General features: G+C 35.5%; 1 protein-coding gene across 3 annotated transcripts; it reads left to right on the forward strand.

Moving 5' to 3' along the window:
• Positions 1–728: 728 nt before the first annotated feature.
• Positions 729–8,404, forward strand: LOC143463523 (uncharacterized). 3 transcript variants are annotated; one of them, XM_076962028.1, is made up of 16 exons: positions 729–898; positions 2,012–2,161; positions 2,242–2,358; positions 2,442–2,533; positions 2,644–2,830; positions 3,148–3,236; positions 3,428–3,521; positions 3,915–4,019; positions 4,140–4,275; positions 4,422–4,608; positions 4,677–4,823; positions 6,384–6,522; positions 6,843–6,904; positions 7,085–7,194; positions 7,283–7,383; positions 7,493–8,404. In XM_076962028.1, exons 1-16 carry the CDS (start codon positions 800–802, stop codon positions 7,589–7,591), a joined length of 1,914 nt encoding a protein of 637 aa, XP_076818143.1. In that variant the 5' UTR covers positions 729–799; the 3' UTR covers positions 7,592–8,404. The 3 variants fall into 3 exon arrangements, 2 of the variants coding, with proteins under 2 accessions (XP_076818143.1, XP_076818144.1); XM_076962029.1 differs by having other exon boundaries at positions 7,283–7,378; XR_013118323.1 differs by lacking the exons at positions 6,843–6,904; positions 7,493–8,404 and having other exon boundaries at positions 7,283–7,301.
• The last annotated feature ends 3,400 nt before the right edge of the window (positions 8,405–11,804 follow it).

Here is an 11,804-nt window from a genome sequence, read left to right on the forward strand (position 1 = left end):
TTGTTGCATGAAGGCGTAATAATTCAATTGTGATACCCACTAATGTAAAAGCGAGCAGCAACAAGCGGGATGCTAAAATCTTGTCACATACCGACGTAATAAGTTTTGTATAGAATTTAAATCGGGTCGTTTTTTTGCCAGTTAGATTTAGCACATTGTGCAGTCATCAGTATTGCAGGTAGTGATTTGTACCCCCGTCCGTTATATTCTTTGCACAGGCTCACCAGTTTTTTGTATCTATTCCAAAGTTAAAGAACAGTTAATGAGTCAACCAAAGTTTTATGCAATCGGTCCGGAATGGATTTCTTTGACTTTTTGGGGTCTATCAGGATGAAAAGCTAAAACAAGAAACTTTCAAAAATGGTTTCGAATGTTTTTTTCTGGTGAAAGATTGAAACAATGACATGCATTTAAGGCTGTGAAATAAATGCACAATCTCAAACAACTTTGTTAAATATACATAATTCTCGACATTCTTCTAAATGTCTGGACAAATCTTGACAATGGGCTCTCTTTCTCAAATCTTTCACATAATTTGCATGTATAGTCTAAAAATACATCAACAAAAACATTTCAAAGATAATAAAACACAAGGATAGACAAATTCCCGTTAATGAATTACGAGCTGCTATTTAGATTTATGAATTTGCCAAAGAAAAAAGTTTACGAATGCTTGTTTAAGAAAAAAATACATTCCATTGTGCAAGTTGTTATTTTGTCACAGATTATTTGCATTGAGTGATACAAAACATACCTTGCTGTGCGGTGACCTTGTATGTGATAAAACCTGTATTTTATTATGGGTGAGGAAAGCGAAAGTTTAAAAGTAGGCGTAGAAACCAACAAAGCAGATGACTTGCTGGACACAAAATACTTTTGTACAGTAGAGGACGGAAAAGTAAGTGGCATTGAAATACAGCGATTAGAATACAGTGCTCTGCATATATTCTTTTATGTAAATACTGTACATTATAACGATTATGTAATAACTAGGGCAACCAGTTTTTTGACCTAAAAAGTTTACATTTTGACCTTATATTGAAAAACGCTATACTGATAGTCTCTACACTGTCTACAGCAACTTTCTAATCTAAAGCTGCATTTAAAAATGACAAAATGCTTTTCTAGTGTTGACTTTTTTTTCGTTTCTGCGTATTAAGATTGACAACTTGCAGTTTCAAATGCAATGCTGTCACATCGTGACGTCACCAAACGCGCTGAAAAGCCCTCCCTCTCTTTGTGTCTTTGGTTCTAAGTAAAATTTTCGGCACTGGAATTGTTTGCGGTACAAGAAAAGAGAAAAACGGAAGAATAATATTACAAAATGGTTACAAAATTACAGGTTTAATAGATTTTGACCTAAAAAAAGACCTAACGAAACAATTTGACCGTATTTTGACCTAACGTAACATTTTGACTTTATCTGACCTAATAACTTCTATACCACACGTCGTACAAAGCTGAAATTTGTTTTGTGCTTGTTTCATAGCATTCTGAGCAGGTAAAAAAAAAATTGACCATATTGACTTTTGGTTGCCCTAGTAATAACCTACACGATACAAATTCGCAATGAATTGATTGTTTTGTAATGATTTTATTTCTATCTTGAACATGCGTTGTCGGTGAAGTCTTGTCATGTGGCAAACTACAGTACATGTGCAATTGTGCGTATACCGATGTTCACATACAACTTGTAGGCTACGGTAAACAGAGAAAACGTATGCTTTTACGAAACTAACCATTCAGCTAACGAAACAAGACAATTTTATTTAGTTCTATATCTTCATCTTGGTATGAGCATGTCAGTACACACTGGATGTTACTGGGGCCAGCTCACTTGAAGGAGATTATTTGATACGACAAGAATTTCGAGATATAGCTCATAATGTGAACTTAAACGCTTTTGTACAATATAGTATCCATAGTAACCTGTATATACAACATCAAATGCAATTTTCCACTAAATTTAATTGTGTTTTTATATAAAACAAAAATCTTGCGAACGTCTCAGACAATCAACGTTGTCATGAAGCTCACCGGCATCAGTACGACAATTACGTCTCGCATCCCTCAACGTTACGTACTCCTGATCGACGTAAGTGGAAGCATGGATAATCAGATACAGTCCGGAGATCCGCGAAGTCTTTTGCAGCGCATGAAGGTCATCTAACTAATAGAGTGAAGTTTCATGTTTACATTTTTTCTGCTTACCTTTCCAATAAGCTCCATTCTTTTTCTAAGGTTTTTGCTTCATTATTTGTGGAGACCATTAAAACAGGAAGTTGGCTATCTATTGTGACTTTTTCTACTAATGCACAGATCATTCTTCCTATGACAGAAATGAATAAACTCGGAAAGGTAGACATTTTCAGAAGGGGGAGAAAATTTTAGAACACGCTACTTTTCATCGAGTTATCTGTAAAACAGATTTTTCACTTCAGGCAAAATCAAAAAACGTCATTCATTCTCTAGAGACACTTGGGACCACAAATCTCAGTGAAGGACTATACAAAGCGCTAGATGCAACGAAAAAGTAATAACTTTTATATATCTTTATTTTCTCCTGTATGCAGGATTATACATTTCTGTGCAACTTTTTCATGCAAACAACGAATTTGATGAACTATTTTTTTTCTGTAATAGCATAAATGACGTAATTACAAAAGACTGCATCATACTCTTCACCGATGGAGCAGCCAACGAAGGCGAAACAGACGCGGAAAAGTTAACAGTAGAATACCAGAGAAAGATGTTGCAACTTGGTCGCAAAAATGCGGTACACTTGGCTACCATTACCATCGGGAATTACCAACCTTTGCTTTTAGCTGAGGTAAGGCTAATACTATGCGATACGTTGAAATTTTTGTTTTGAAAGATGTTTTGGAAGTAGCAAGCTTGGTTAGTTGTGACTTTTTATTGTTTTTGTGCTTCCTATATTGTTATTTGCTCAGTGCAAAAAAAAGAGCTTCGTAGATGGTTGATCAAACAAAAAATCTTGGGTAGCGTGCGTATGATAAGCTGATGAGATTTTGTATGAGCTTCATTACAAAAAAAATTCTTGAGCAGTTCACAAACTGCAGTCAATATCAGCCCAAGTCACTGTCACACAATTTACAAATATGATTTTAAAAAGGCTAAATTATGTAGGTGTCAGCTCGTCTTGGCAGTGATGCCTTTTATTGGCTGAACATTGAATGCGATTTCGAGGCCGACATGATGATATCAATGTTTCTAAGGTAGGTTTATTAAAAAATTCTTATAACTAACGTTATAACATTCTACTGTAATTCGAGATGTTATGTAATCTAAAAATATTTATGTAAGATACCCTTTGTCTTTGTTGCTGATAAACAACGTTCAATACGACATATAACACTCAATTTTTCAAATTAATCATTATGTTAGAAATTTCTGTATTATATTCCAGACAAGTTACAGCTTTGACAGATATAAATCTAGACTTGGAATGCATGGATGGTGTATCGTTTGTTGATGATAAAATTTCAAAGCAGCATTTGGAGGTGAGAAAAGTGTACTAACTTATTATAGGGATGTACTGTACCCGAGTGTCCAGCACGAATGTCACCATTTTTAAGTTTTCCCACGAACCTGAGCTTTGTTTTGGGTTTAAACCGAACATTTGTTGTTTGACCAATAAACAAAAAGCATTATTATTCCAATATGTGCTACTGGGAATAGTTTCTAGTCTTGCTGTGCGTCGTATAATTTTCAAACATTTGTGTGTAATACGTTACGTATATAGGCGGTGGCACTAAAATGTCTCTGTTTTTGCTTTTATTGTTTAATTTCATCTTGATTTATTCCCAGATTATTCCAGTTACCCAGACATTTTTTTGGCTTAATTGGTAACGCAGTCAACGTAATTGATAAAGGTTTATTTGCCTGTTCTATAGGAAAGACAATCTGATAAAAAAGCCAAATACTTTATACGCATTCTTCCAGAGGAGATGACCAAAACCATTACTTTTACGCTTGCGTTGTCCGGAAATGGCAGTGAGGTAAAGTGATTTTGAAATTTTCACATAAAATTGTAAAATAACAGAGAATTCGAATATTAAATATGTTTGACACAATATAACGGTTTAAGGCTGAAAAGTGCTATTAGGCCTGTTATATAGTTGGACGGCAAGAAAATTCTTGATGTAAGAAAGAGTTTCCTTGACGACAACCTTACAGAAAGATATTCAGCTGATTTTCTTCTTCTAAGTTTGAAATCTATGAAACAAGTTCGATCAAAAACGGAAAATCTTTCAAGTAAATTTTTCTTTATATGTTTCTGAATAAGTTTGTAGGACCTAGTTTTTCTTGCAGCGCCGTATACTTTCTTGTCAATTACAAAATACTGATTACATGTGACTGTGCTATTATAACAAACAGGTTGTGGTCTTATTTTTGTTTAGAACTTGCACCGGATGTTCTGGATAACATCGATAAAATATCAGCATTTGCCGTGAAAAACATGAAAATAAAATCATCATGGGAATATACTCAAAAGTCTTATGCAAACGTTTTACACGAAACAGGTCGCTTTACAACAATCTCTGCGCTGGAAGAAACAAGATCAATGTTCCCGAATCTAGAAAATACGTACGATTTGTTTTTTTTAAAGGGTTAATATAGGCTATATGTGTTTATCATGATCATTTTTCTTGCAGCCATCTCCAAAACGGCATTAATTCGGTGCAACAAATTACAGAAGATATGCGATCAGTACTCGGTGAAAAAAATTCCTACTTTGTAAAAGTGAAAAATGATTTTGATGATTATTTACTGATGCTCGGATACGGACTACCAGAAACTAGGTAAGCTTGATCTGGAAAACTACTTGCGGTTTTTAGGCACGCTGTTGTTTTTTCTGAGGTTATTTTTATATAGCCAATATAGGCTGATTTGGGTCAGTTGCTCTCAACTCCTATACACGGTATAGGCGTAGCGGTACATGCGAGAAGACTTTCCAAGGGGTATGCAAGCATCTTTCAGGTCATATGAGAAGTTTAGTGCCATAGGTTCAGCCGAGCATAACCTCCACGTATATACGTACCCAACGTTAATCCAATAATCTACTCGCACATTTCCATTATTGCTCTCTTGCATGTTTTAAGCCCTTGGACTTTACCACTTTTTCCTGTTCGTTAATTGTCTTTGAGCAGGTGTTTTATTGTGCTTAACTACAACGATTAGCATTCTAACTTTCTCTCCGCACAGTTAATGGCGAAAAATAAACAATACAATAATGCTGTTCTTCAGCGTTAGCATATTTGGGGGACGGTAGTCATTGGGCCACGCCCCTCATTTTCCCAAACCTAAGTTTTGTGAGCCATAAGTGTTTAGCGTGTTCGTTCTTTTTCGTTCGTCGCATTTTCTTATAATGATTCCTTACCGGAAATACTGTATTACCGTTGCAATTATCATAGTTTAGAACGGAATGGGCAGATCGTCACACAGGGCTGGTTGCTTGTCGTTCTGATTGTTGAGAGAAAGAGCATGGAACATTGAGAGAAAAATTTCAAAAAAAGTGCAGTGAGAGAAAAACATTATGGCCTATTATATTTTCTAGAAAGCAAATCAGGCATTGCAGTCGTTGATATAGAGTTGCTTATTGTTTACTTGGTAAAAGCTGTATGTGTAAGTGTAATTTGTAAATCTGTAAGCTTTTTGCTGTAAAAGCAAGATTAAGCTATCCACATTTTCCAAAACAGATGGTGTGAGTATTACAGGGCTAAGACCGCTACGCTACACAAACTTTATTTATCAGAAAACTTGAATTTAACTTAATTAAGCAAATAGTAAAATTGTCGGGTTATGCGGCGTTGTAAAATCGTTGTACAAAAGGTATTAAAACTGCACACCGGAAATTTGAAGCGTTTTAAGCGATTTGTGAAGGGCAAAATGGCAAAATTTTTATAGGCTCGGCCCATTTTGGTTGGGTTGGGCAAACTGTAATTTCATTCCACTTTTATTCTTCAACTACTGGTTTTCCTGTTACATGGGTGTGTAAGCAAGAGTTTTCAGCAATGACGGCCTATATAAGTTTAAAAATCGGAATCGTCTTGCTGCAACTGAACATGATTTCCTATGCGCTTTAAGCAGGGAAGCAATGTGGGATGACCAAGCAACAAATTTTTTTTATGGAAGTTAATTTGTAAATTAATTTTTGTGTTTTTGTAATCATAAATACATTTGAGCAAAGTATGCTCTTCTGGAAGTGGTGCGCGGTATCAGTAAAATAAAAGAAGTTGAGAACCACTGGTCACAGGCCTAGGCTACATAGACTACACAGGTTTATTTAAAAAACTATTAGTGATACCATACATCATATGACAATATAATACTTGATATAATGATTGATTTTTGATGTATAGATTTAACTGCGGCCAGATGACCGCAATGTCGTCTTCTCTAGCAACAGAAATGCCAACAGCTACTGGCACATTTCACCCCAGAATAAAGGACACTTACTTGCCAAAATATGTGGAAGAAAATTTAAAGAAATTTCGTAAGGTACCGGGAGGCTTCAGAGTAAATTCTTAGCAAAAAGTATCATTTTTGTTATGATTTTTATTTTCGTCTTTATTCTCGACGAAATATAATCCCAGGTATTACACATACATAAGCAACGGCTGACGCACAGGAAAAATGATAACATCAGAAAGGCTTAAACCGTGCATAAAAGCAATAATAGCATAAAAAAGTAATATCAAGTTGTTAATGTTAGTCAATATAATTAATACATTCTAGAAACTATACAGTTAAAAGAACGATAGTTCTAAAATGTTAATACTAAAACTGTGCTAAAACGAACTGTAACGCTGTATATACAGATTGTTCAAAGGGAAACGCGCATCGCAAGACGGTCTCGCCCTTCAGGACCAATTGTTCCTCAGTACGACGGCAAAATTTAAACTATAGTAAACATGGAAAGATGCAAAACACAAATCTATTTTTATGACATATAATATGCGTTAATCATGACTATTACGATAAAATTAAAAATCGATAGTCGATAAAGTGAACAAAAATGAGGTCAGACAACTTGGCGTGTAAAAATATTTTATGTTTCCAGGATGTTTAAAGCACAAAACTTTGTTTTCTCCGAAGCTCTCGTGAACAAGAAAGTTGGACAAAAGCAAGAAACCTTGGAGGAATTAATCAACCGCTGTGGTGGGCGAGCAGGTATGTCTAAGAACCATTCTCAATGCTGAGCTTTACGTATCGATATGTTTGAATTGTAGATATTACAATAAGCTTTTAACATGTTTAGTACCTCACGTTGCAACGTTCTTGGTAAACACTGTCCTAGTGTGCTCTGAAAAGGATTTCAAACGCAAATCGGGAAAAGTCAGGGACGCACTAAAGTGTAAGGTGCGTGCATTACATATGTTGAAATTGTTATGTAATTTGTTTCACGGTATACTATATTCTTATACAATAAATTTTGTTTATTTTCCTTAATATTTTGCATTGATTGCAGATACCAATTGTGAAAGAGTCTTTTATCCACGATTGTATAAAAGAAAAAAAAGTTGTTGATATTGAACCATACAAGCTACAATTGCTCAAAGTTGATTAATTCAAAGTGTACACGTTAAAAACTACACTTAACACGTTTCATGAATATCTTCTTTGTGTGCAATTGAACGCAGCAAAGTTTTTATTCAGTACTGTATATATAACGTATTGCAAAATGATTATATTTTCATAAGCTGAGTACTATACAAGCACTAGATGTATAGGTGATAGGTGAAACTGTCGTTAATTTAATAACGGTACATATATGAGCTGTTGTATTGGTATTCTGCACATTGCGTATTAACATTGCGCCAGTTTTTGAATCATAACTTGCCCATTTGTATTGAACCCATTAGCTTATACAGTTGTTATGCGATGTACTTATTAGCCTATACGTATTTGCGTTGTGGTTTTAATTGCCATGGTTTTTTGAAACCATTTTCATTTGTTTTTAACAATATTACAGTTATGCAACAGGATATAGAAGGCCCACTTTTAAATTGGGAATCCCTTTATTGGTTTAAACAGTTCTTAAACGGATTCCAGCTGCAGGAGCACCCATTCCAGCAAAGTATTTTGCGAAATATCTCTACAGTACCAGCAGACGAGATAGAGAAAGCCCGATAAAAACCTAAGCTTTCTGCTTCGATTGTTGTATGTTCATACCTACGCAGAAATTTCGATGTAAAATTAATAAACACATTCTACTTAGTGGTGGATTAAGGACCATTGTGGCCCTGGGACAACTTTAAACTACGGGACCCCATATCGACCACGTGATTTCTATTCTTGCATACTGAAACAGCGGCGTAACCTGGTTTTTGACTGCCCTGTGTGGAAGTAAAAAATGCCGCCTCATTTACTGTGTCTTATTTTGGATTGTGTTGAAAGCGGACTATCAGTGTTTACACGCTAGGTCAAAATCCTGCTTTGGTCCACATCGCCCACAATGAGCAGAGCGTAAAAGCTTTGGGCTTTATTACGACTGAAAAAAGAACGCTTTAAAACGCCTCGAAATGAAATGCAATTTCATTTTTATTTGTGCAATAGTTGCGGCAATTTGTAGTGTAGGGTACAATTTTGAAACGCTGTATACAACGATAACCCACTTACCAAAGATTGCCAGTTTATAAGTTTTCAAGTTTCAAGTTTATAAGTTTTTGAATTATAAGTATATAAGTTATATTTCATGCTGAACAGTTTTAAAAAGTATTACTATTCGCAATAGTAAATGATCTGTTGTGTAGCTTAATTTTAATAGTGGCTGCACAATTCTTTTCTTTGATTTTTGATTGAATGTTTGAGTTAGTTTAATAGTAATAAGAAAGGAAGGGTAATCGGAAGCCGTGGGACTTGTGCCTTTAAGGGTCGAGCTAAAAGTTAGTTTAGTGTTTTATATGGGTCTTTACTTTCTTCAAAACCCTTTTTTAACTGCTTGGCTATCGATCGCATCAATGCGGGCATCGGTATATACTAGGGGTGTGCCGCGAGGAAGATTATACGGGTTCGTGCGAACCCGAATATCATGAAGGTTGACACGAACGAATCCCGAATCTATTCGTATTAGAGCCAAAAAATAAAATTTCCTACAAAAGTTGTCAAGTCTTGCTTCTAAAATGACGTAATCGATAAACAAATCGCTTTCTTTCGAAAAATAGTGTTTAAAAACAATCGAAAAAGCAAAATCGTTAGGAAAACGACATTCATTGTAAGTAGGCCTACTGCTGACTCTAGTTTAGCATTGTCCGGAAAATAGATCATAATTTTTTACGAAAGTCAGTAAATTTAGAAGTAATAATGTATTCGGTTTCGCCATTGTTGGTATTTGTGTTCGCCCGAATCTTCCATAAAGACGATATTCGGCGAATCTATTCGGGTTTGGGTTCGTATCGGCCCATCCCTAGTATATACGGTCAACTGAAAAACAGAAAATCAGAGGTGACTACTTACGTATAAAATACAGTACTGTTAAAGGTTCAATTATAATGTCAAACTGATCCCATAAATGGAACGATCACAACGTTTACAATTAAAATACGGATAAAACGCAAAGCACCATTGTCCTGTCCCTTGGAGGCCTATACAGTCAAATGATCGCCGTGTGGATTGCAACAAGGTATGAAGTGAGTATATGTAATTATGTACGCCTAAAAGTATTGCTTGTACAAAGCAGAGGATTAGAACGTTAATACACCTCAAACATTGGAAAACACGACAATAGAATTGGAAAATAAAACCTTTCTTCCACTTGTGTGTTTTCATTTGACAATAATGTGATGACGTGAGTAAAGAAGAATCTCAGCGGCTAGATAAATTAAATGCGGAAAGGACAAATAAACAAAGAAGGTGTAAGGTCAAATGTCTTCTACATTACGACAAATGTAATGTTACCTGCTGATGTCATATTACACTGTTTTCATTGCCGCTGTTACAATCAGTCAGGTAATACAGAGCGCAGAATATACTATAGATCAGTGGTTCTTAACCAGGGGGGCGTGAAGCATCTCTCAGGGGGGGGGGGGGCGCGAGCTCTACAACAATTTCAATTTTTTTTAATTTCTTTAATGTCCTACGACCTATGCTGTTCGTCTTATTTTGTATTTTATCTTATTTTAGCTCATTTGACGAATAAGAAGTTTGTGATAAATAGAATTATTATAGTTAAGAGTCTAAAACAAGTGTCATATTGTTAGTATGATACTTATTTAAAATCTAGGGGGGCGCGAGGCAAATGACCATTATTGAAGGGGGGCTTGATAGAAAAAACGTTAAGAACCACTGCTGTAGATTATAGAATATATAGATGATAACACATTCCCTATTGGCAGCACATTTCAAGATGGAAGAATTTAGCGATTTTGAAAATACGCAGAGTTAATGCCAAACAAATGGTCAAGTGATAGAAGTCAAGGTCAGAACAAAATAATGTTGAAAATGAAAATCAAGAACTACGGATCGTTTAATGCAGATGGTAATGCCGCGCGACATATGCTGTATGACAGAAATTATGAGGCTGCATACATTTACGCGAAAAGCAGGAGCTTACGAAAGTTACTTATAGAGGCAGGAACAGTCTATACTCTATAGTAACTTTGGAGAACGAGTGTATGTGTGATATGGGTCGATGACGTCCATCACTGTAACTAGGCTAGGCGATGACTGTAACTAGGCACGGAATAAGAACCCATCATGAAACTAACGGTGACCAAGGCAACTGTGTACGAATGTATCGTGTAACTCGTACCGATTAATTGATTCAGTGGTGTGTGTATTTTAGGTAACAACTATGAAAAGAACGCAATCATTTTGATGAAATAAGATTGAAACTTGCCTTGCTTAGTGTGAACATAACTTTACATGGAAAGCACAAAATATTTACGTTGAAAGTCAGCTATAAACTGGTTTAAGTTACACTTCATTAAGCACTTTGATGGTTTGATTCCCAATTCACCATAGTTATGTTAGAGAAAGATTGGTTGTAGATGATTGCGTGTTTCGAAGACTAAATGAGTGAAAGGACAATACAGGCCATATTAGATAAAGTGTTGAATAAAATACAAACATGCATAGCCTAAAATGCATTCTTTAGACGAAAGAATTATAATAACTCGCAGAAAAGTTTGTGTTTAAGAAATGAACGGTTGTCAAAAAAGAGAAATGAACAGACCGCGCAAATGAAATTTCTCGAATATAGGTTATCCGTTGCAACTGCAAGTTTAATGCAAAAAAGTGGGTGAAGCCACAAGGCTTACACAGGCAAAAATTGAAGTTTAAGAAGAAGAAATGTAAAAGCGAGCAGCAAAAAGCGGGATGCTAAAATCTTGTCACATAGCGACGTAATAAGTTTTAAATAGAATTTAAATCTGGTCGTTTTTTGTCAGTTAGATTTAGCACATTTTGCAGTCAACAGTATTGGAGGTAGTGGTTTGTACCTCCGTCCGTTATATTCTTTGCACAGGCTCACCAGTTTTTTGTATCTATTCCAAAATTAAAGAACAGTTAATGAGTCACTCAAAGTTTTATGCAATCGGTCCACAAAGGATTTTTTCGACTTTTTGGGGTCTATCATGATGAAAAGGTGAAACAAGAAACTTTCAAAAATGGTTTCGAACGGTTTTTTTCTGGTGAAAGATTGAAACAATGACATGCATTTAAGGCTGTGAAATAAATGCACAATCTCAAACAGCTTTTTTAAATATGAATGCTCCTTGACATTCTTCTAAATGTCCGGACCAATCTAGACAATGGGCTCTCTTTCTCAAATCTTTCACATA

The sequence above is a fragment of the Clavelina lepadiformis genome, chromosome 6, assembly GCF_947623445.1.
Source record: "Clavelina lepadiformis chromosome 6, kaClaLepa1.1, whole genome shotgun sequence".
NCBI classification, from domain to species: Eukaryota; Metazoa; Chordata; class Ascidiacea; order Aplousobranchia; family Clavelinidae; genus Clavelina; species Clavelina lepadiformis.